Raw genomic sequence first — 26,087 nt, 5'->3', positions numbered from 1 at the left:
TCTGTAAGTCTGTAGGTAGATTATTACAAAACTCCACAAGAGAAAACAAAGATCATTTAACAAAAGTGAATGCTATTTACTAAAAATTCTTGTCAATTTTAGAGTTCTCCCATACTTCAAAAAGAATAATACATTTTAAAAGACGTATAGGTATTATTTTATTCGATTAGTCATATTAGTAAAGATAGGTAGGTAAGTTATTAACATTAAGTGTAACAATAAATAAAATATGAATAGATTAATTAATAATACTTGGTAATGCCAACAATAAAATACTCGTAAAATCAATATTATCATACTACATTGAAGTAGAAATTTTGTATGTACCTAATATATTTAATATACAGAACTTGGATACATGTATGAGCTAATAATTTACAGTATTGTTAGTTTCTATTATCCCTTTGCATAATTAATTCTAGAAATAAAATAAACACACATACATACAATTATTATTATTTGTTAGTAAATTTTTTGTGAACTCATATAAGTAGTAATTAATCGAAATTATAATTTCGACGCAAGTATTTTTATTTTTTTTACGTCTTTGTCTAAAATTGACTCTTTGAAAGCGTATTATCAAAATACAAATATTGAAATGCATTTATTCTCATTAATTTTTATAATTTATACAAGTTAATTTTAATTATAAAGCCATGGCACAAGCATGCGACTGTAAAGTGTAAACGCAAAGGGTGGGGGAGAATTTTAAAAAGCCAAGTTGAAATAAATATTTTATACGTTAATACATATAATTTTGTATTCATTGAAACGAGTGACTATTTTAAAAAACAGATAAAGTAAAATTAAAATTTTTGTTCATTTTTAGATATAAGAAATTAAACGAATGTAAATTTCGCAGTTGTATTTTAATTAATTAATAGATAATTATTTTAAAAAATATATATAGTCACATTCTTTCAATTTTCATTTCGGAAACATAAAAAATTACATAATGTATTAATATCTACTAAAGAATATTTATTTGGTGAAAGTAACTGATAGCTCGACTATGCTGCCCAAAATACCCACACTAGGAAGATAAACAAAACGTCCATTGTTACAATATTATTAAAGGCATATTCCTAAATATTTGACTGTATTGTCTCGATACGACTGTGATGAAAATTAATCCGTAATGAGTGCCGGCATTATTTACATCGATTTTTTGAAATGGTATTTAAAATAACGCTTTTAATAAGCGTTTATAAGTTCTTATACAAAATGAATTTGGGCCACAGAATGTTTTTTTACGTTTATTTAACAAACTACATAAATGCAGACAAAAACGAATACTTTGTGTACTTGGTTATGATTTTACGTGCTTGAAGACCCACCGTCAAAGTTCTGCGTACAGTTCTTAGATAATAATTACTAAGATCAATTCAAATGCCTACCTTCTTTTATAAATCTTATCTTTTTATATGATAATTAATTGTAAAACTATTTTAATCGCATCATTATAAATAATAAGTATTGGGTACCGGTGAGTTTCAAATTTACCTACAGCCACTTAAAAGGATGTTTAAAAATGTTATATGCCATTTCCTACAGTGAAACCTTTTTCAACAAATATAAATATTACTTTTAAAAATACCCACAATTTAAATAAAAAAAACATACCTTATATTTCATTTTGCTGTTCCGTTGATTTATCCAACACAATCACGAGTTTAAAAAATTATTTTGCAATATTACATTTAATTTTATTTCATCTATACGTAAAAAGTGTGTTGACGTTTAAAATATTATTTTCGCGCCGTTTAATATTATCCCGCGCATGCGTGGTCTACACTCTACGATCACGCGACAATGGCTGTCTGTCATTCAGCCGTCGTAGTTTTGCTTCCCCTCCGAAGTCCAACGACCCGTCTCCATCGACTTCCTTAAACAAAATCAACACCAATGTACTCAAAATTGAAGGTAAGTGCTAAAGATGCTGAAATCACGATACAGTTGGTTTAACTAAGTAATGCCTTAACGGTTTCATCATTTCAAATTTTGTTTTTCAATATCAATCGGTTGCTCTGAAACAAATTAGTGTTTAGGAAGCGATGAGAGATTATTTTCTTACAACATTTAAAATATAATCATTATTATTATAGTTAAATTCAAGCTAATTACATTTAACGGCTTTCTAGCGTGTATTTGTACCTTTACTTTGCTATAAACTTAAAGTCCCCACTCGCTTACAGAAATCGGGCAAGTTATTTTTAGTACTTAGTTGTTTTAGCGAAACATCTTGCATTGTCGACCCTGTTAGACCTATATAAGACTTAAATATAAATTTTATTTGGATATATTTATATGTAATTATATTTATAATACTTTGTAGGTCAATTCCCAATTTTTTCCCTATTGTTTTTTTAAAGTTATTTTTAATAAGTTGTATTAATTGATATTTATTAATTACTATTGTCAAGCACTTTTGTCTTCTTTTGTGTGCGAAAGTAAATTTGAATGAATGAATTCGGTAAAATAATGATTTTCATACCATCTTCATAGCTTTAAATAAGTTTGTCAAAATGTGTTTCTCATACTTCTTCTTTTGTTTCAAAATTTTGAAAATATATAATTTATAATAGTGATTATTTTACTGACAATACATTGGACACTAAAGTAACCACAATAAGACAGTTATTTTAAACAATTTGTCGAATAAAATATTTGAATAAAAATGCTATCAATATTTTTTCTTACATCTCTTTCTTGTGAAATTACTGACTTATATTTTTGTTATATGTTTAGATTATAGGTAAATATTTAAGATAATGTTAAGTTTGTGTTCCATTTTTTACGACTTACCTATACGTAAAATATTAATCCAAAATAAATTGAGCGACCACATAATTTAAGAGCCTTTTATTATATTTAAGCAAATGTACGATTATATGTAAGTACCAAAAATAAATAGGGACTTTATACTTTAGTAATTAATATGATTTAATTTAAATTTCAATAAGAGGTAATAATAAAATTATTTTCTGTTTCTCTCTACTATTGGTTCTATATATGTTTTATTAAGATCTATATTTCTTATATTTAGCAATGCAAGCAGCATTGTATTTTTATATAGATTTTATAAAAATTCTGATATATTTATATAATATATCAGGATTTTTGTCACAATAGTCTTTTTATTGTTGTCATTAATTAATAAATTTAATTTACATCAATTTTGATTGTTAATATCATAAATAAATAAATTTCATATCACATACCCAAATTATATTATATTTATAATCTGTCCGTGTAAAATGTCAAGTGTCAATGCCAGTGCGCTGTGCGGCTTAGCGTGCATTTTGTTGTTCATTTTTATTTGTTTAGATATTTTATATCTAAGCCGTCATATAAATCAAGGGAAAAGACTCTAATAATGTCACATGAGTATGGCCGTAAAGGCTATTATGATCGAGAGAGAGATCGGGATCGAGAACGTGAACGTGATCGTGATTGGAATCGAGATCGGGAACGGTTAGATTACAGAAGGGAGTACGAAAAGCGGCGGTCTTCATCAAGGAAACGAAGCCGGAGTCCACCGCGTAGAGACAGCAAGCGTAGAAGCCGCACGCCGCGTAAACGTGACAAGGACTTACTTGATGAAAATATACTAAGCGAAATATCGAAGCTGCCAGAGCCGAGTGAACTCTGGGAAAATCAAATGCAAGATGGATTTCCTGCCCCTCCGGGACCTCAATTTTCACAAGAAGTAATATATTACAATAATCATTCGGCATTTTTATTTTAACTGCAACATTTATATTTTATTCTAAAACATCAATAACTTGAACTTTTTATTCAGGGTGCTAGTTACAGTGGAAACTATCAATCATATTCAGGCATCTACAACGATTTTCCCTCTGTGGTACCAACACCCCATCCACCTGACATGGGGAACTGGAATCAGATGTCTCTACCACCTCCACCGGCACCACCAGTGTACAATGTTGAAGAACAAATTAAAAAAGAAGGTAACAATATGCTTTATTATGTCAAAATGTTAAAAAAATGTTTTCAGATTATTCATTCATTTGTTTTACAGTCAGAATTTTTTTAATGGATAAAGTGGTAAAGTGCCAAGCATGATCTTATATGTTATGTAATGATTATTTACTACAAATATTATTTACAACATTTCATTGGTAAAATTTTCTTCATATCACAAACACCTTGCATTGTATGTATTTATTTATTTACTATTGAATGAATGTAATGTAATATTGTGTATATGCTAGTGAAGTCAGATAAACCACAAAAATAATTTGATTTTTTGTTAAACTAAACTAATATAAAAAGAAAAAATACATTATTATATATGTTTAATAAAATAATGCTATAATATTTTTTGTGGATTTGTAACTTCTTTGCTGAGCTATGTACAATTTTAGTAAAAATTATAACTCACAAATATATTAACTAAAATAATGCATGTTTAAAAATTACATGTAAAAATGGTTTTATTCATTAAATGATGGATGCTATTATAAAGATAAATGCTACATATTATAAAATATTGAGGTATTATAGGTTTGTTGCTTCATAATAAATATATATGGTTTAAGGTGGCTTTTAGTACTTGTGTTTTAGTATTACTTTCAGATTTTGCCATAGAGTGTGATTCTAGCAGTCCAGTCTTCTCATCAATTGTCAAATATAATCATGTATATTAAAATTTTCTTATTGATTATATTATTTTTTCTTATTCTTCGCAAAAATGGAGACTTGAAAATTGCTACATGCTATTATTTAATTATAAAGTGTAATGTAACTTAAATATTTGAAAATTGGTAAATATATTTATTTTCTTCTTTAGTTAAGTATTATGACACTTAAATATGAGTTGAACATATGCATAATTGCATACTTTTTGCACAGCTGCCATTGAAACAGAAATGCGTCACCAAAAGGCAGCACTGTCAAAGCAGAGAGAAGACTACATAAAAAAGGCGGGAATTTTGAAAAAAGAACTCGACACCTTGAAAGATCAACGCAACGAGCTTCGAGGTGACTCCAAGCGATCACCAAGTCCAGATACGAAAAGATTTTTAAAAGAAAACACTAAGTTACAGGTTTGGTCTAATGAAATCTATTTTTATTTTATATTGATTTTTTTTTAAATTGTGTTGTAGCTGTGAAATTTAATTACATACTTGAACATTGTACAAGTATGTAAGTGCTTGTACATTGTACCTTACAGTATCTGAAACAAGGTGTCTGAAAAGCTAATTGCATATTTTTGCCTTTGCATATGTATAGTTGGAGATCCAGAATAAATTGAAGACTATTAATAATGTAGTGGACATGTTGAACGGAATTATTGGTGAGGAGGCACAGGAGGTTGTCGAATCTGATGATTCAGCTGATAGAAACTCCCGGCGAAAGTCCAGGTATGATGCTTTTTAATTATTTCGCTTTCTTTATAATATTTATTATATACAATACATTTATAAACTTTATATATTAAAATATTCTGAATTTTGTTTTATATTTTGTACGGTGACACGAAATTTAATCGTCACAGGACTACAGGAAACCTCAGTGAAACAAAAAGGATCATGTTTTATTTCTTGTAAATATGTACCAATTTACAACAATTATAATGCTTTATTGTTAATAATTGCTATATTTTCTTATTATGATTAATAAAATTGAGCTTGTGTCAAATATTATTAAGTCATTATATTTTTTGTAAAATATTGTAAGTGTATTTTTAATTTTTACTGTAGTCAAATGTAAATAAAAATAATTAAAATATTTTAACAAGTCATGTTGTTTTATTACCCTGTTGGTGTTATTGATTTGTTTCAGTGTTTTAACTATAGTAGCGATTGCGTTATTTAATCAGTTTCAGTCTTTCCATGCCACCGAAGCTACGAACTGGTATATTTTTATTTCGCGATGCTCTTTTTCTCTTTAAAATGACGCGATTTTAAAAGAAGAACGATATAAGTGCGAGTTTAACTGTTTTTATTTGAATATTTTTTTATTTGTGTTTTATAATAAAAATAAATATAAATAAAATATTATAGGTCTCCATCTGGAAAGAAATTCAACTATGTGTACTACGATCCGGAAATGCATTGGTGTCGTGTGTGCAACGAGTTCCCGCCGACCGCCAAGGACTATCTCAACCATTTGCATTCTCCTTCGCATCACAAGTGAGTGTTTTTATGATACATTATAATTATAATATTAATATAAATTAATCACGGCGTTCAGTTCCGCCGTCACTATGTCTGAAAATAGGAGAAGGAGGGGAGTATGAAATATCTTGAGTTGTTTCTTCTGATTTTATTTATCGTGCGTTAGTTGTTTGTATGTTAAGGTTGTTTTTAGGGGAAATTTTAATATATACGAGTATATGATAGTTTTTTAACGTGGATATGTGACTTATCTGTGTGGATTTATTAATTAGTGTGTGTAGATATATAACCGTAAATATATATAGTGTGTAGATATATAACCGCTCGATTCTTGACTTTAATCCGTCCTCTTAATCCACATAATGAGTATACAGATTTGTTATGCTGTGAAACCTTTTAAAATAAGAAAAATGGCCGTTTCAATTTCACCTCGACTCTATTTTTTTACACGTGTGTTTATTTTAAATTGTATCTCGTGAGATAAAAAGATGTCTAAGTTACTTGATTTATAAATAATTAAAAGAAATACTGAGTGTGGAGAAATACTTCGTTTTCCAGTCGCAACTTCGACGCAACGACGGAATGTTTTAACAACTCAGCTTATTCGCTTATCTTTTTGCTTACTGGTCCGATTAAATGTGCCGTTGAATTTCGTCAGTGACTCGTATATTGAAAGTGGTGATGTGGCATACATTGTAAAGCGGTCCAGTTCAGTCAAGTCTAATCTAGTTTTTATATAAGAAATTCTTAGAAATGTATATAATATATACGTGTATGTCTGTGCGTATGTGTAGAATGGCGGCGGCGCATATGGAGGCACCGTGGCACTCGGTGTCGGGCGTCAACGAGGGCTTCCCCAGCTACGCCGCCGCGCCCACCAAGCGCACGCCCATTAGAGGTACACCCTGACTTTGTTATACTATAAATAAGGCATGCAAGAATAATTATTGATGTTGTCGTTGCGACGGTTGTCGGTTTGATTTGTCGTGGGAATTTATTGTGTAAATGTGTTGGTTGCAGTAAGTTCCGCCACTCAAAGCGTGATGTTTTGGAATTTGGGCGGTGTGTGTCCTAACAATAGCCTAATTCTGCCTATATGCGGGATACAGTGTAAATGATGTAATATTTATAAATTTAAACGTTATTTTTAATTGATATATGTATATGTTACCACTAAACACACAATGCCTCTATAATTCAGCTCAAAGTAAGGAATGGAAGGGTCTTAATGGGGATGGAGTGTTTTAACACTGGGTTACCAGTTCCCCCTGCCAACCCTGCTACATGCTGAAAACAGCGTGAAGTTATAAAAGAATATTAATTATAAAGTAAGCAACATAGTTATTGAGAGATACTTTATTTAAACTCTGCTTAGGTAAATAGGATTAAGTAAAGTAAAACGTTCAGTTCCATTATTGTGTGTACACAAGGTAAGTGAAAAATAAAGTTAAACAACATATTAACTAGAAATATGTTAAAAAAATTAATAAAATATTTTGTTTTTTTTTTAATATTTTTTATATCTTATGAATTTCACTTGTTTTTTTCTGTTTCACTAAATTAAGTAACATTTTTATTTTCAAATTAAATACTAGCAATAAATAATGCACTATACTCATTCAAGTTGCAAGTGTGTCCAAATTACTATATATGTGTATATTTAGCTTTGCTTCGCTAGTGGGATAGCCAGAGAAAACAGAACGCCAAACACTAAGATTTCTGTATACCTCCTTTAACAGTGGCAATGGACGACCACTGTCGTCAACCGTGGTCAGTAGCGTAGCTAGAGTATTTGTTGCCTGGTGCGGCTTAGGACTTGATGCCCTCTACCTTTAAAAAAAATTAATCGTCGACTTTGATGCCCCTTTCCTTTTGATGCCCGGTGCGACCGCACCGCTCGCACTCCCCTAGCTACGTCACTGACCCTGGTGCATACATGCCTTTCGGGAAGCCCTCGTGCTTTTTAGGTTACACACAATATAGTTCAAATGCCTCCCGAATTCGGCGGAAAGTGGTGAGCGGAGTGTCTTAACACTCGGGTGTCAACGTGAAGTTGATTTGTTGATTTGTTTATGTTTTTTACAGGTCTACAATTCTTCGTGCCATCTACGGCGTGGTACTGCAAGTTGTGCGACCAGTTCATCGGCGACTTGCATTGTGCGTCCGCCCATCTGAAATCCGTCTCGCATTCTAAGAACTATACTGTATGTTATCTATATATAAATTTAAAATCGAAAGGTCACTCACTCATCACGAAATCTCAGAAACTACATCTGCTAGGAATCTCAAATTTTGCATAGGAGTTACTTATAGGACGTCGGTGCTCGCTAAGACAGGAATTTGCAATATTCGACTCCTAAGGGGAAGAAATAGGGGTTGAAAAATTGTATTACAAATGCCTCGTTATTACAAATGCTAGGAGTGTCAAATTTTGCATCGACGTCACTAGGACGTAGTCATGGAGACAGAAATTAATATTAACATAGTTCACGCGGGTGTAACCGCGAGCGGGCCGCTAGTATATATATTTATCTGTTCACACGAGTCTTAATTATACACATGATAATATATGATTCTGACTTGAAAAATTATAAATTATAATTATCAATTTCGTATTTTTTTCAAATGATTTTCGTAATTTTATCATCAATTCTAATTCAAAATTAAATAGTCATTCAACTTAATTCAAGAATATTTTTTTTTGGAAATATTTATGTAATCGTAATTTATGCAAGAGCGCGAGCTCAACACAATACCTTGAAAATTTGGCGGAAATCGAGAACGGAGTAATACTGGGTGCCCTTTGCCTAACTGCTATATATAGCGTGAATCTGAAAAAAATATATATTTGAACATTTAAAAAAAACTCTCTAAAGTAATGTATTAGTAATACATTACTAATTTAATTTTATTATTACCCAAAACTAATTTTATCTCATTGTTTTCAGAATTTTGTAGAACAAAATCCCCACTGGGAAACCGATTGGATGTCGGATAGACAGAAAGCATTTGAAAAGGCCCGGGCAAACAAAGGCAAGACCGAGGACGCTCCACAATACACCGCACATACAATTACATTCAATAAAGATGGCTTTCATACTACTTTGAAAGAAGATCTCCCACATTCCGACAACAAGAAGAAGAGAGATAAGAAGAAGAAGAGTAAAAGGAAAAGGAGCAGTAGTAGCAGCAGCTCTAGCAGTTCAAGCGCGTCGGAGAGTGAACATAAGAAGAAGAAGAAAAGTGAGTAATTATATTTGTGTAAGTAATATCTTTTGGGATTTTAAAATCGTCTCTTTGTTCAACACTTTTCCCACAATTTCGTGACATTGCTTGTTGAGGACAATATGAATAAAATATATTCTTAGGTGGTTATATGATAATAATGTTTATAAAACAATATTTAATCTTAAATTTTATTTGTACAGATAAGAAGAACAAAAAGTATGGTTCAGATGACAAGTTGAATGAGTGGATGTCATCCATACAGATGGAGAGACTCAACGATAATGATAGGAAATTACTGGATAACATTAAAACCAGGTAATTATATTTATATATAATTATATTCTAAAGAAAGGAAAATAATTATTAAACGTAAAATTTTATCATGTTTTGATTTAAACCCGCGCCCCTTGGCTATTGTCCTTATAAAGCTTTAGGGAGGAGTATTATTTTAAGATATTTTTTTTCAAATATTTAAATGTTCATTTCTTATGGTATGGAGGTGAAATGCGGCGTTGGGTTCTGCCACTCACTACGCATTGCCTCTGAAATTCTGTGGAAGCGGAGAGCATTAGGCTCCCCCTACCTACCTTGCTATATGCAGGATACAGCGTGGAGCTAAAAAATATATATTTAAATTATCACCCTTTTAAAAACTAATGATATGTATGTTTTTGTACGAAACAGGATCAAGTTAGACGGTTCGCGTCACTCCAGCGAACGTGAACACATATCCGCTTCAAAACAACGCGCCAGGTATATTGTTAGTTGTTGATGTTAGTTTTAGGGTTCCGTATCTTTTAAGGAAAAAAGGAACCCTTATACTCTGTTGTCCATCTGTCAAGAGGTTTTATCTCAGGAACGCTTGGAGATATCGAGTTTAAATTCAAACCATATACTCAGATCTATATCCCCATGATTTCTTGATTAGAGTATTTCTACATTTACTTTAAAAAAAGATATGACCGTTTGCGATATGTAAAAAACGCGTATTTCGACACTATAAAGGGAATCAAAATTTATAGGATACTTCCGATTGACCTAGAATTATGAAATTTGGCAGTTAGCATCTACAATATCGGAACTAAACTCACTCGTGAGCGGACGTGTTTCTAATTTTTTCTAAATTATATTAAAAATCATTGCGCAAAGTTGATCTTTAAAAGTATAGTGTTATAAGCTCGGCATTGGTGTGACGTGTAGTGAGTAGAACTTTTAAATAATTCTGTCGGTCGCGGCACACGCAGCGCCCGCGCTTGCTGAGGTAGGCTCCTCCTCACCCCGAGTAAAAGGGATGGGCTGCTCGAAGAAATAATTCATCCCTGTCGCACCTCTTTACTTCGCTGCGCTCGGAGCTATTACGAGTGAGTCATCGCGACCTAGCTTAAATAAACCTTAAAGCTAGCGTTTTAAAAAGTCGTCGAGCATAAATAGCGAAAATGCACTGTTCGGCCTGTCAATCGCCTATTGAAGACCTCCTATACTTGAAATGTCGGCTGTGTTTACTATATTATCACACTCTTTGCATCGGCATATCGAATAAGGATTTTAAAAACCTTACAAGTGATAACAAATCGAAATGGTCATGTCCGGCCTGCCGCAATAAAGCTCCTAAGAACGATAACTCGAATACGCCAGTCCGGCCGATGTCGCCTAGCTCGCGTTCTAACGTTAACGTGGCAAAGCGCGGAACTACTGAGGTGCGCGCCGGTATGGCCGAGAATATTTTCTGCTCACCCTCTTGTTTATCACGTTCAGATATTCGTAATATTATTAAGGATGAGCTTCGTGCCTGTATGTCTGATTGCGTTGCCGATTTTATGAGTGATATTAATACTCAATTGCGTGAAATGAAAGACGATATAAAAAAATTTCACGAGTCTATTACTTTTATGAATAGTCACTTTGAGAATTTAAATGCTGAGATAAATGCATACAAAGATGATATCGATCGTATTAAGAAAGAAAATGAATCTCTTAAAAATGATCTCATGGCTATCTCTGGGCGCTGCAGCCAATTGGATCAACTTATGCGTTCATCGAATCTAGAACTTCAATGCGTACCTGAACATAGAACGGAAAACATAATTAATATAGTTAAGCAACTAGGTAAAGTTGTAGCCTGCCCTATTAATGACACAGATATTTCTTACTGTAGTAGAATTGCCAAAAAAGATCCTGGAAGCCCGCGGCCCCGTGCTATTTTGATAACACTAAGTAGCCCCCGTCAACGTGATACACTCTTGGCAGCTACTATAAAGTACAACAGGCAACATCCTAATGATAAGCTGAACTCAAGTGATCTAGGTATCAGCGGGAATAAAAAATCTGCGATATATGTTACCGAGAATTTATCACCCGAGAACAAGTCACTTCACGCGTCGGCACGGCTAAAAGCCAAGGAACTTAAGTACAAGCATGTTTGGGTGCGCAGCGGCCGTATATACATGCGTAAAACTGATACTTCCGAATATATATATGTTCGCAATGCAGCAACTCTGGAAAAATTGTATAATGAATAGATATCCGTTATTGCTCTCTTTGTTGATGTTAAATTACCTTTAATCTTTAGTTAATTATTATTTTTTTGTTATAATTCTCGTCTTTAAATGTATATTTTCAGAATGTTAGAGGCCTACGCACTAAAACATTAGACTTGTATAAAAATGTATTATGTTGCGATTATGATATTATTGTGCTTTGTGAAACTTGGCTAAACCATACTGTATTTAATTCAGAATTGTTTAATGATCGTTACGTGACATATAGACGTGATCGAGAGACTAGTGAATTTCACTATAATAAATCTGGTGGTGGCGTCCTAATTGCGATATCTAAACGGCTTGAGTCGCGCCGACTAATCAATTTTGAGAGCGGCTGCGAAGACCTTTGGGTCGAACTGGATATATGCAACACGCGTGATTCCCTAGAAAAATTATATGTATGTGCGGTCTACATACCCCCACCGATTCAAAAACACATTCTTCAACATTTTATTGAGAATACTAGTCGAATTTTAGAAACTCACTGTAACACATTAGTACTAGGAGACTTTAATTTAAGTTCAATAACATGGCCCAATAATAAAAATAACTTGCCCCCGTCATTACCTGGCCCACTGGGGAACATGTTGGTTGATTTTGTTGCTCTAAATAATTTGGAGCAACAAAATACAATTTTGAACAACCAAGGAAAGATTCTGGACCTAATACTTTCAAATAAAACAATTGAGCATTTGCAAATAAGCAAATATGTGCTTAGCAATGTTGATCCATATCATCCACCTTTGGAGTTTGTCTTGTCATGTTACAATGCCCCCTGTCTCCCTTCCAAGATTCCCAGTGACAAGTTTAATTTTTACAAAGCTGATTTTAACAACATTATAAATGATTTGAACACTATTTCTTGGGTTGATGAATTCTCAGTCCTGATGCATGTTGATGATATGGTTTATACATTTTATAAAATAATCAAGGAGGTAATAGCGAAGCACGTGCCTTTAAGTAAGAACGTACATCAAAAGTATCCCTGTTGGTACAATAAAGAACTAATAAACTTGCTTAAAGAGAAATATAAAGTACGTGAAAGATATCGTAAATATAAAAATCCTTTAGATGAGCTTTCTTTTCTAGTGCTAAAAAAGCGCTGTTTATTTTTGATCGAGACTTGTCACAAGAAATACATTTGTTACATAGAGGAGTCTTTATCAAAAAATCCCAAGTTATTTTGGACTTACCTGAAAAGTAAACGGCAAAATAAAAGTACCTATCCATCATTAATGCATTTAGACGGCAGACGAGCCTCCAATGGCTCTGATATTTGTAATCTCTTTGCATCTTTTTTTGAATCCGTTTATACAGCGCCATCTTCCACTTTAGCACGCTGTGATTCACCATCAGTCAACTCTTCAATTATAAATTCCTTGGCAGGGTTATCTTTCTCTCAAAATGACGTACAGATTGGCCTCAAACACCTAGATCGCAGTAAAGGAGCAGGATGTGATGGTATACCAAGTTTATTTGCAACTGAATGTTCTGAAGCGCTTTCTTTACCTCTCTCGATCATATACAACGAATCAATAAAATCCGGGTTTTTTCCTACCGCATGGAAAGAATCTAGAGTTGTACCCATTCCTAAGTCTGGAGATGCGGCATCTATAAAAAATTACAGACCAATTTCTATACTGCCTGTGTTTGGCAAATTGTTTGAATTACTAATAAGACCCACAATCACCTGGCATATAAAGCAATTGATATCGCCTCAGCAGTTTGGTTTTCTTAAGGCTCGATCTACGACCACTAACCTTGTCTCATTTGTAACGTTTTTGACTGATTCAGTTGACTGTAATATCCCAGTAGACACAATTTATACAGACATAAGTAAGGCTTTCGATACTGTCGACCACAATATTCTTATTCACAAGCTTTCATCTATTGGTATTACAGGTAACCTATTAAAATGGTTTTCCTCATATTTATGTAATCGGACTTCCAAGGTTGTTGTCAGTGGATACTCGTCTCAACCATTTAAAACCCAATCAGGTGTCCCCCAAGGATCGGTTCTGGGACCAATTCTGTTTAATATATTTATTAACGATATTGTATCACTATTTAAACACAGTGAATGCTTTCTTTACGCCGACGATCTTAAAATTGCAAAACAAATAAAAAGCAAGCATGATGCTGACCTCCTACAAGAAGACTTGAACAGACTAGTCGATTGGTGCCAGATTAACCGCATGGCCCTGTATATAGATAAGTGTAAGTATATAAGATTTTCACGTAGAACTGATTTAAATGACTCGCAAGCTTATATTATTAACAACAGGGCATTAGAAAAAGTAGCAACTATCAGGGACTTGGGAGTTCATTTCGATAGTAGGATCAGATTCCACATTCATATTGACAAAATCGCTACTAAAGCATTTCAAATGCTGGGCTTTATTATAAGGAATACTAAAGATCTTAAGAAGCCTCATACCAAGATTAGACTTTATTCGGCCTTGGTTCGATCTGGTCTGGAATATTGTGCGCAAGTCTGGTCACCATACTACGAAGTGCATATTAAGCGTATCGAGAGGATCCAAAAGCGTTTCCTATGGCACCTCTCCTACAGTTGTAATAAAGCTAAACTATTGCCCACGTATAAAAGCCGCTTAGAATATTTCAATCTTATTAGTTTGTTCGATCGAAGACAATTGTTGGATCAGGTTTTTTTGTATAAATTAATTAATGGTAAGCTAGACTGTCCCCTTCTTGTTGAGAAACTAAATATAAATGTGCCTTCAAGGTTACCCCGTGCACGTAACTATACTCTATTTTTCAGCAAAATTTCAAAAACAAAATTGGGCTTGAATGCTACAATAAATAGATTAGCTGACGAGTATAACAGGATGACAAAACAACCTGACGCTAGCATTGATATCCTCTCAAATAGTCTTCAAATGTTCAAAAGTAGAATTTTTGCATTCCTGCGTTCTTCTTCGTCTTGACACTGGGGTCTTCTGTCTCGATCACGTATCTGTATGTTAGTTCTTATATATTGTATTTTTCGTTTGTTTTATTATATATCCTGTATATATATATCCCTATATGTGGGTTCTGTTAAGTTATTTTTTGTTACATAAGAGAAAATTATATCTATGTATGTATGTGTATATATATATATTTAATAATAGTTATGTAAGTATATGCAAGTAATTAATTTTAGTATATTATGAAACTGTCCCTAATCATGCCGTGGCAGCTTATAAGTAAAACAACACTAAGCCAATAGTTTTAAGACATGTTTGTAATATCTGATTAAGTGTATGTTTTGTTAGTTGTCCTTAATAAATAAATAAATAAAAAAAAAATAAACAAGTAGCACAAATTTAGGAAAAAATCTGAAAATTATACATTTATGCTTAAATCCTAAAAAATTATGACCTTAAAAGTTCTAGTCAGTGAAAGGTGAAAGGGCTTTGGCTTAGCTAAGCATGAATTTCAGAAAAAAGGCGATACCTCCGATAATTGTATGGAACCCTCGATGGGCTAGCCCGACTCGCGCTTGTTTAAAGTATATTATAACTTAAAACACTCCATCCCGGTAAGACGGTTAAGTTAGATTAGAGGTTGATTGGCGGAGCTCAACGAAGCGCTTTGCCCCGATACTTCCAATTGATTGTAGTAATAATAATAATGATAATTCTACAGATTATACTCAAATAATTTTCTTTCCTTCTTTTCGTGTCTTTATAGAGACCAAGAACGTCGCGAACAACGCGTGCGTGAAGGGCGAGAGCGAGAACGGCGTGAAGGTTCACGTCGACGTGACGAGAGGCGTGATGAGCGTGATGAAAGACGTGATGAGCGACGCGATGAGAGGCGTGATGAGCGAGATGACAGGCGTGAGGAGCGTGACGAGCGACGTGATGACTTAAACCGCAGAAGCCCGCAACGCCAAGACGCTAAAAAGCCTGATATACGCAAAATGCCATTTATTGGTAAGCAAAACTTGTATTATTTGTTTTTATATACCACATAAGCATTGAAGCTGTCGTGGCGCAGGGGAACAAGCGTGTGATTGTAACGCGACGGTTGTGGATTCGATTCCCAATCGGGGGAATGAATTATTATTTATTAATATTTTCATTGCTTCGCTGTGGTATTAATGTAAAAGCGCGGCGTTGTACACCGCCATGCAATACGATGAAAATTCAGCTTTTATAATGAATGGAGTGTCTTAACACTATGTACCTTCTCCCTACCCTGCTATCTGCGGGATATAGCTGAAAGCTGAAAAAATGAGCAGGGTAAACCGATCCTAGCTAAGACACTACGTCACCCCATGCGTCGTCATTTATTTCGAGACATTGCGTGTTATGTGGCGTAACTTAACGCTGCGCGTTGCCTACCGAAGCAAAGAAATGAAAATAATTTAAACAGTAATAGTAGTAAGTAGGGGATCAAAGCCACTCAATTTTGTACTTAATAAATTTAGAGCAGTCAATTTTTTATTTTATTGTTTAGGGAAAATGCCCGTATACAAGAACTTGGCTAAAAGCACTAGCAAACCAGATGAACTGAAAAAAGATGAAACTCAAAAAAAAGCTGAAGATGATCCTGCTAGTAAAAAAAGGCGAGAAGAAATGGACGCTGAGATACAAAAGAAGGTAAATTTTCCTTTAAAATCTGTTTTATGAAAGTTTTTGTAAACAAAAGTGATTTACTATATATGGCCTTTAGTGGAATAGTGTTTGGCTGTAGACTCGAGCCCCTCTCCCAATATAGGGTGTATTCACACTATTTGTTCAATCTTGGTTACAATCCTCTTATATGAGAAACAATAAGAAGTTTCATATTATGATTCCGGTTCGTTCAAGTTCCGGTCCAATCACGCATATAATAATTCATTTTTCTTTATTTTTTTTACTTTTTATTTTATAGGTAGCGGAATTCAAACAAAAGATAGCCGCAGCGCAGTTGGAAAGACAACAAGCAGAAATACCTCCCCCACTACTTCTACCAGCCCTACCACTACAACACGCATTCCTCCCGCCTCCCCCGCCACACACATCTACCACAGCTCCCCCCGCTTCCCTACCAAAGGACTTCCAGGATGCTCTAGATATAATCTTCCCATCGGAAGTGAAGGCAGCTGAGCAAGAGCTCTTCCAAAGTCTTCCTTCATTCCCCGGGCTAGGTCTAGGGGGTGTAATGCAACCGTTCCCGCAGTTAAGCATTTTGGGTAACCCACCACCTATGATGATGGGCTTCGATATGAATAATCCCTTGTTTCAACCGAGACCTCAACTATATGATACACATGTACCTTTAGTTGGTGGAAATCAGAGGAAAAATAGAAACCAAAAACATAATAATAATAAGAAAAATCAAAACCAGACAGCAGCAAAGGATAGTGATGTGATTACAATTAATACTAGTAATAGTGATGTGCCTACAGGGGCCAGTATTAGTAATAGTGTCCCAGCAACTCAAGTGACACCGGCTCAATCAAGTAAAAATAAAGAAGAGTTGGATGATTTAGCGATGCTTGGTATTGATGCGTCAGATGTTGGGGCTGGGATTTAAATAAAGAAAAAAAACTATTATACATTTTTTTTTATTATATGGAATAGGCCATATATTTTTTGTTTTTATGTATTGACTGTTTTTGGGTATGTAAATAATTTTGATTTTGATCTATACTTCTAAGTTACGGTTTAAATTTGGTTAATGATAACAATTGGTTTTTTTTTATATTTTTCACTATATACATTTTTATAACATGCGTTAAAGTGTAAAAAGTGGTAAAGTGTAAAAAAAATACAAAGTCGACCTTTATTTTATTTCATACACTTAGTAGAGAATACAAATCAATTTTCAAAATTATACAAATCTCTTATAATATATATACACTTATTGCTTTTTAGAGACACATTTTGTGTCTTCTGATAATTTAATAGGCTGCTATAACTAAACCTGCTAACGCCAGGCTTACTTTTTATGAAGTTAGTATTTTATTTCTCCAAGATAATTTACTATTTTTATATGTTAAATGCGAGAAACGCGGGTGGCCATTATTGGGCATCGTGACATTATATTACAAAAGAACCTTTCACCTGAACATAACGTCATATATCATCATACCTACCTTTATCTGTGATAAAGGTAGGCAACTCGCGTAAAGGAAATAATCACACTTAAGTGCCCGTGGTAACTCGGTCTTCTCGGTCTTTAGTTTACAATTTACATGATTTACTGTTTTTTTAACAAGCAATTTACTAATTTTCTTACTTCTTAGGTAAATGTATTATCCAATACAAAAATATTTTTTCAATTTGAACCTGTAATTTCCGAGATTACAGCGTCCAGTCAAATGAACTCTTCAGCTTTGTGTAAGTGTAAATACAATATACGTTGTCATATCAACATTTACCGTAAAAATAATTAAAGGAAAAAAATCTTCAAGCGCATATATTTAGGTCTTCTAGAATCTTTTAATTCCGAATTAAAATTTAAATTTTGTAAATTTTTAATTAATTAACTTGAGATTTTAAATGCGTGTGATGAAGTGTAATATTTAGATTTGTGCCTATTGACCATAATTCCAATTGATTGAAGAATACATTGACATTTAATGAGCTATTTTTAATAGATAATGCTTTGTACCATTTCCTTACATAAATATATTAAGAAGTTACTGACAAAGTAAACAAAAATAAACAATTTTATAAATTTAAAATAAACTAGTTTTATTTAATGCAAATATGGTTCCTTTTAATTTTTTCAGTAATTTAAGGTATTTTCTTTCAATATGTATATTTCTTTCTGTATGTAAATTAGACCTATAATAAGATATTGAGAATAAAATTTAATACATACGTATATTATCTTTAAAGTATTTTTTTATTAAATAATATTACCCATGTAACTGTTAATGCGACGGTTGTGGGTTCGATTTGCAATTGAAGTTTATTTTCATCTCTTTACTGGTAAGAAGAGCAAGTGCGGCGCTAAGTTTCGCCACTCGACAAGTAATGTCTCGAAAATTTGTCTGGATATTATTACTTTTAGGTTTGGGAAATAAAAATGTACACGGCGTTGGGTTCTGCAACTGAATGATGAAATAATAAAATTGTTATATCTACTTAATAATTATTATAATATTTTATAAAGATCAACACTAATATCTGGTGATAGCAGGTCACGTTTATGTCAATATATACTGATGTTTGTTATAAAATCCCCTGATAAGGCTCTGAAACCGTTTTGAACCGGATAAAAGGTTACGTCACTATTATTAACGTTATTGTAGATGCTTTTGTGCGGAATGGACACTTTTCATCTATGGAATACCTACTATAAATTTTCTAAGGAAAATAATGAATGCCTCAAAAAAGAAAAAATATTCAAATAAAAATTTAATATTGTCTGCAAACATGTAAGGTAGGTAATTCAAAATAATTAAAAATAACATTGTGCATTATAAATATACACAAGATGATTCGAAAAGCCGTAGGAAATCTCGACATTTATAATAGTAATTAAGTACGCCTAACAAGCCTCATCATGTATGATGTTAAAATATTTTTTAGCTTTATGCTGTATCCCACATATGCCATATGTATGTGGATAGACAAATGGTACATATTGTTAAGACATTCTGTTCCTTATATACCGCCCAATTTTAAAACGTTGCGTGTTAAGTGGTGCTAGAGAGAGAAAATAAAAGTAATTTATTCTCTCGAATTTGAAGCGAACCCTCGACCGTGGCGCTTAAAGTCAGCCGCTGTGCCATGACGGCCTTCTAGTAGTAGGTCCTAGGATTGTTATTAAACAAACATACATATACTTATATCACGTATTAAAACGCATAGAATGATGCAAACAAATAACTTATGATTCAACTATTAATATTAAGATAAAATGCAAGTTTGATGACAAGGCAACTAACAACTGATATGACGTAGCGGTGAGGAAAAACAATCTAGGCCAGTAGTAAATTTGAAAGTCATTGTAGTTAGTAAATAAAAATATATTGCATTAAAGTTTAATTAGGTCTTACTTACAATATTTCTTTAAATTAAGTAGGAAATAAGACACAAAAACTATATTTTTGTTTTTAATAATTACTTATATGATTGTTCTTAACCATTGTTGGTTAACGTCAAATATTTTTGAGGTAAAGTTTACATTTCAACGTGGAAAATAAGAAAACGTATCTTTTTTTTCTGCGTTACATCACATTAATAAAAGTTTACTATAATTAATTATTTAGCATTAAGAAAAAATAGAGACTAAAACGATTTTAAAACTCTGTTTTTTATTTCAAATCAACGATTGAAATAAGTATAACGAAAGGAACAAAAATATTACATCACACGTGAAAACAAGATACCGAGCGACTTGACTGGTGTGATGAATTAGTGCTAATATGTAAAAGAATTTAATAGTTTGTTTGTGTGTATATTGTGCAAAAATAAGAAAAGATCAATTCACTTTTCCACTGTCTATACCTAATTCATTATTTAGAGAGTTGTGATGTATACTATTTATTTTATTGCTATTATAATTAATTATAATTGTATAGGAAATTTAAAATGTCATTTAGACTGTAATATAGGCACATTTTATGAGATAAATAATAAAATAATTAAAATTTTTTTTTTTTAAAAAATTAATAATATACTTTTACACTTTGAAATGTAGAGTCATTGCCCAATACTTTTTACCTCCTAACAAAATGTAACGAACAAATTAACATCAATATAATTTCTACAACTAATAACAAGCAAAGCCACGATATTGAAACATATCAAAAATAAGCATTTTATATAGCGTCCACGTGAAATTTTCCCCCAGTACGGGTTCGGAAGCTGTGGCGGCTTGTCTCGGCGCGCCTCTTGCATCATTCGCACGTTTGTAAGTGACTGAAACGTTATCACTAAATGTGATTATATCAATTTACATGGTCTTTTATTGTTTTTTTTTTCGAAAATGAAACGAAAGTGTTTTGGTGAAGATCCTTCGAAGTGATTTCTGAATATATTTTTTAATTTATTTTTATTATGTTATGTTATGTTTATCTAAGTGTATCTTATGAAATATATAAAAAATAATGTTATTACAAAATAAAAGAAAATAAAATATTTAGTGTATACTCATTACGCGTATAGATAAAATATATTTATTTCTGTTTAAATTCATTTTAAAAAATATATATCTCAAAGTATCAAAATGCACTGTAAAAATATATTATCAATAAAATAAAAGCAAAAGCAAATGGCCATTAAGCTCGGCGAACCAATTATTTTTTTGCCAACATGTTTATCAACTTATTTCACTGCGGAGTCCAGACATGTTTATATATAGATTTTGGACTGTTTTATGAAAAAAAAATACAATCATGTTATAAGCTATTGTAATTGACATAAGAAAAGAAACTAAAGCAAATATCGATATTGAATTTTCATATTACAAAATATATACCTAATACATTTTTCAAGGAAAAAAGTTATAAAAATTAGGAAAGGTAACAACCGCAATGCAGTTTCAATGTCGTTGGCTCCTCCCGTTTAGTCTAGACTTGTATTACGTTGTCGATTTAATTTCCGCGGCATATAGTATAACATAAGAAAATATTAAGTAATACATTTAAAACTATAATTTTTTTATAAAAAAATTGACCAATTTCGTGGAAAAGATTGGGGAAAATGTACAATGAAACTTCGAAAATATTTTTGAAGTGTGGCATGTGTAAAATTTTTATAGATTGAGTGAATAATAGTGTAGTTACTTTACACTATTTCCAAAACAAAAAGATTAGTTTAAAAATTTTATCTAATGAAAAAAAATAAGTGTGCGCTTACTAAAAACCTATTTTAACACTGCAATGTATTTTATAGCAATTAATTTACTAACTAAGTATTTCTAATTTTGTGTATTTATAACTGGTAAATATTAAAAACATTGATACATACTTAATTGAAAAACATTAATGAAGATTTTTGAGGTGTAGTGAGGGAGCACAAGGGTGTAATTTTAAAGCTACGATTGTGGGTTCGAATTATTTATTAATATTTTCATTTCTTCGTTTTGGTACCAAAGCAAAAGGCCGGCGTTGAATTTGGCCACTCTACACAAAAAGTCGGAGGAACGGAACGGAGTGTCTTAACACTTGGTTACCTCTGCTTACCCTGCTGTGTGTGGGATACAGTATAAAATAATATTTTTTTAAAGATTTTTATAAATTTAATTGCGCCCACGCTATGTAGGATCTGTAGCTACAAATGTTTTTTTTATCCCTTTCGCGGATATACCTATATCCGATAAATAAGTTAACCAAGACGAGAATGGAAAATCTTAACACTGTTCTGTCTTCAAATCAAGGTATAAAAGGTATTAGACAAAATTGACAAAAAAAACTACTGACTCACCTTAATTATACTATATCTATATAACATACTTTTTTTTATTCAATATATTAATTCATTTCCAGTCAACCATGTCAGCCGACAAGGTATTTCACTCGCGATCCCAAGGTATACCTTCAGAGGGTGTAAAGGATCAGTACGCAGATGGCAAAGCGGCGAGAGTGTGGAAGAAATATATCGGCGATAGTAACGAAAGGACTCAGAATTATAGAGACTTCCTGTCAGGATTGTTGAGGAAACATGGCTGTGTCAATGTGTTAGATGTAGCTTGCGGGACTGGGTGAGTTTCATTCATTATAGTTGTAAGTTCAAATTCTAGTAGTGTATTGTTTAAATTGTGTGAGTGGGTTTGACTGTTTATAGATATGGGTTCAACAGGAAAATTTATTTTTAGTTTTTTATGCATTATATAGAGAATAAAATAGAGGACATTGCTAACTTTATCTTGGTTTTTTTGTTTTTATTAACGTGTGTTTTTAAGTTTTACTTTAAATGAGCGAACAAGTAGAGTATAGTAATATATCACAAGTTGCACAAGCTATACTCACTAAGATATATCCACCAAGATTACAGAAAATAAAGAAATATCAGATAAATATTTTTTTTTGTTTTATATAGCAACCTGTGATACGCGCCTGACCTCACGTTACTATTTATCTGACGAAATGAACTCTTAATATATTTTTATCAACGCAATTAATCATTAAGCACTTGTTGTAATTATATTATTATTAATAATAAATTATTCTTTAATTTTTTTTTGTTAATAAAATATGACTTTGAAAGGTTTGAAATTTCATTGATCGCGTATCAAATAATGGGACGGGATTTCAGAGCAGAGAAATGAAAACAGTTAATTTCATTGAGTAAGAATCAAATCCACAACCTTCGTATTTACAGTAAGAGCCTATGCATTTGCGGCATTCATATTGACTATCATGCTGTTTTAATTTTCAGAATAGACTCAATGATGTTGCTCGACGAGGGTTTCAAAGTAGTGTCCATAGACGCTTCAGATAAAATGTTAAAACACGCTCTAAAGGCAAGATGGGACAAAAGAAAAGATGCCAGATACGACGAATGGGGTATGTATTTATTTATTTTTCTTAAATGCTATTTTTATAGATGCTTTTGCTTTCTCTCTCTCTCGTTTTTTTTAATTTGAACTTGAACTGACAACCTATTCAAAAATTTAAGACAAAAATGGAATAGAACAGAAAGTATAACCAATGTTATAACCATTTCAGTAATAGAAGAAGCTAGCTGGGAAACACTACCACAAGATGTCAATTCATTCAAGCCAGGTGCCTCCTTCGATGCAGTTATTTGCCTCGGAAACTCATTCGCGCATTTACTAGATGAATTCGAAGATCAGAGAACACAGAGAATGTGCTTAAGGAATTTCGCCAAAATGCTAAAACCTGGTGGGCTTTTGTTCATTGATCATAGGAATTATGACGCCATGATCAACAGTGGAGCTACGCCCGGACATTCTATTTATTATAATGTGAGTAGCATATTTAATAATTGCGAATTTGATCGCGTTGAGTCGCCACTCAAAACGCACACTTTGAATCGGCGGCATAAGGCGGAAAATAAAAAACCGAGACCTATTTAACACTCTTATAAAGTGTAAAATTAAAGTTTCTTTTGGAATTTTAAATATAAATTTAAAATTAAAAGAAAAGCTTAGGTACTTCAGTGTTAGGCAAAAAAAATCAAAATTTTAAACATTCTTAAAGTATGTACGAATACAAAATTTGACGACGAGATTTGAATCTTCTTGAAAACCAGCCTAGAACGTATGTCTTAGTGGTCAGAGCTTGGACGGTTTCGAAGTCACCCTTGTTCAAATCCCTTAAAATTATTACTTGTATACAAATTACATGTTCTAAATAAGTATTGTTCTATTTTAATATGAGTGTCTAATTATAATAGTGGTATTCTAATGTAGACACATGTAAGTACCTATTAAAATAAGAAAATATAATATTCTCCTATCTCGTGTTTACAGAAATGATTGCTGAAAGTAATAACAAGTTATCTTATATTAAATAATATTTGTTATATGTAATATACGATAACATGTTTTTGCACGAGATTTTTTTTATTATCTCAGTCAAATTTATTGAAAACATGTTATGATCTTTATATTATATTTTAGTAAATTGACTTACTAAATCAAATTTGGAATAATACAAAATAACTAAAGTATAATAAAACAGCTTCACGATTGTTTCGGAACATAGTAGGCACTAAGACACTCCGCTCTCCACGAGCCCTTCAATTTTAGAGATATTGCGCGATGAGTAGCGGATCCAAACGCCGCTCTTTGCCTGACCAAGTGGAGAAATTAAAATAATTGAATATACCCATTTTTCCGAGTGGGGATTGAATCCACAACATATTTATTTTGGTAATATTTCATTTCTTTTTCGAAATAATATGTTCAGCCTTATTATCACTCATCAGCCCTTTATTGATTGCTTATTTAATTTTTACAGTGATTAATTTTTGCAAGTAATTTAATAAAAATATTATTATTTTTGCAGTGTAAGTATCCCGTGGACATCAAAACGTCGGTGCTAGTGGTGCGCGGCAAGCCCGAGCTGGTGGCCCTCGACTACTGTATTGAAGCGAACGATGAAGATCCCGTTAACGAGAAGAGGTATGGTTTTGCCATATATTTTATATTTTGAACTAGAAAGATGAGATGGATATACTTAGGTATGTGGAGAGACCTAGGGTAGTACGGGGTACCTAATTTTAGCTGATAACTGTAGAAGTATACAAGAAAATAAATAGTAGGTAGTACATTGTTTTCTAGCCATTTATAATATGCTTCTTTCTTTTTGTAATGTATGTATATGTCGGTTAAAATCCCGCTACGTTCAGATTTTTCTACAATATGTTTTATATTTGAATAATTATTGTTTATTTTGTACTTATTTTTTTTAATATTGAATAATGAAATAAAAATATTTCTCTATATTTACTAAAACATCTATCCACTGAAAATTGTCTGAAATAAAAAATAATACAATAATCTTAATAATTTTCCCCAGCGAATTCCGTCTCTGCTACTACCCGCACCGATTAGACAGCTTCACTAACATGCTGGATGAAGCATTCGACGGCGCAGCTCAACACCGCATCTACGCGGACTTCCAGTCGCTGAATGCGGTGCAGAACCCCGCCTACTATATACACGTTGTGGAGAAGTCTAGCTAATAAGTGTAGTCTTTTTATATTTAAATAAATTTTGTTACATTATTTGGTATTTTTTTGTTTGCTAATATAATTAAATGATTATTTTTGTACTGGCATCCCCGCTCTGACAAGGTAAAGCGCGGCGTTATATGCAGGCAGGATAAAAAAAAAACAAAATAGTATGGATTTAAGACACTTGTCCAATATTTAGATATCTACTACAATTATGCCAACATGTCCATGTACTACTGTACTCACAAAGATTCTAAAATATTCAATTTAAGAATTATTGTATATAAATTATTTGAGGCCGTCGTGGCCCAGGGACACAAAAGATTGTAACGCGACGGTTGTGGGTTCGATCCCCACTCGAGAAAGTGAAATTTTTATTCAAATTTATATTTTCATTTCTTCGCTCTGGTTGAGAGGCAAATGTGGCGTTGAGTTCTGCCACTCAACAATGCCTCCAGAATACAGCAGAAAGTAGTGAATGGAATGTCTTAACACTAGGTTCCCTCTGCCTACCCTGCTGCTTCCGGGATACAGTGTGAAGCTGCTTTAATTTGATTTTTTTATAAAATTATAATAAAACA

General features: G+C 32.5%; 3 protein-coding genes across 4 annotated transcripts in view; 2 read left to right on the top strand and 1 right to left on the bottom strand.

The window, feature by feature from the left end:
* LOC146530256 (neprilysin-11-like) overlaps positions 1-1,764 on the bottom strand; it is a 43,894-nt gene extending 42,130 nt beyond the window's left edge. Inside the window, exon 1 of the mRNA XM_085201224.1 lies at positions 1,624-1,764. Within this exon, the coding sequence (XP_085057350.1) occupies positions 1,624-1,635 (12 nt within the window). The 5' untranslated portion in view covers positions 1,636-1,764. The remainder of the gene's footprint in view (positions 1-1,623) is intronic.
* A 23-nt stretch (positions 1,765-1,787) lies between these two features.
* LOC146530255 (uncharacterized) lies at positions 1,788-18,597 on the top strand. 2 transcript variants are annotated; one of them, XM_085201223.1, is made up of 13 exons: positions 1,788-1,923; positions 3,803-3,971; positions 4,876-5,069; positions 5,257-5,387; positions 6,030-6,158; positions 6,938-7,041; positions 8,229-8,347; positions 9,092-9,386; positions 9,572-9,686; positions 10,056-10,124; positions 15,608-15,852; positions 16,379-16,521; positions 16,796-18,597. In XM_085201223.1, exons 1-13 carry the CDS (start codon positions 1,906-1,908, stop codon positions 17,438-17,440), a joined length of 2,376 nt encoding a protein of 791 aa, XP_085057349.1. In that variant the 5' UTR covers positions 1,788-1,905; the 3' UTR covers positions 17,441-18,597. The 2 variants fall into 2 exon arrangements, with proteins under 2 accessions (XP_085057349.1, XP_085057347.1); XM_085201221.1 differs by lacking the exon at positions 1,788-1,923 and adding an exon at positions 3,257-3,709.
* Positions 18,598-20,672: 2,075 nt separating this feature from the next.
* Gnmt (Glycine N-methyltransferase) lies at positions 20,673-25,554 on the top strand. Its single transcript, XM_085199856.1, has 6 exons — positions 20,673-20,773; positions 22,350-22,564; positions 23,242-23,369; positions 23,532-23,791; positions 24,837-24,952; positions 25,350-25,554. The coding sequence occupies exons 2-6, from the start codon at positions 22,356-22,358 to the stop codon at positions 25,513-25,515; spliced, it is 879 nt and encodes a 292-aa protein (XP_085055982.1). The 5' UTR covers positions 20,673-20,773; positions 22,350-22,355; the 3' UTR covers positions 25,516-25,554.
* The last annotated feature ends 533 nt before the right edge of the window (positions 25,555-26,087 follow it).

Source organism: Heliconius melpomene, chromosome 17 (genome assembly GCF_056956725.1).
Source record: "Heliconius melpomene rosina isolate 202511_hmr_F chromosome 17, ASM5695672v1, whole genome shotgun sequence".
NCBI classification, from domain to species: domain Eukaryota; kingdom Metazoa; phylum Arthropoda; class Insecta; order Lepidoptera; family Nymphalidae; genus Heliconius; species Heliconius melpomene.
Note: the sequence above shows the minus strand (reverse complement) of the source record. Positions and strands in the feature narration are given on the sequence as shown.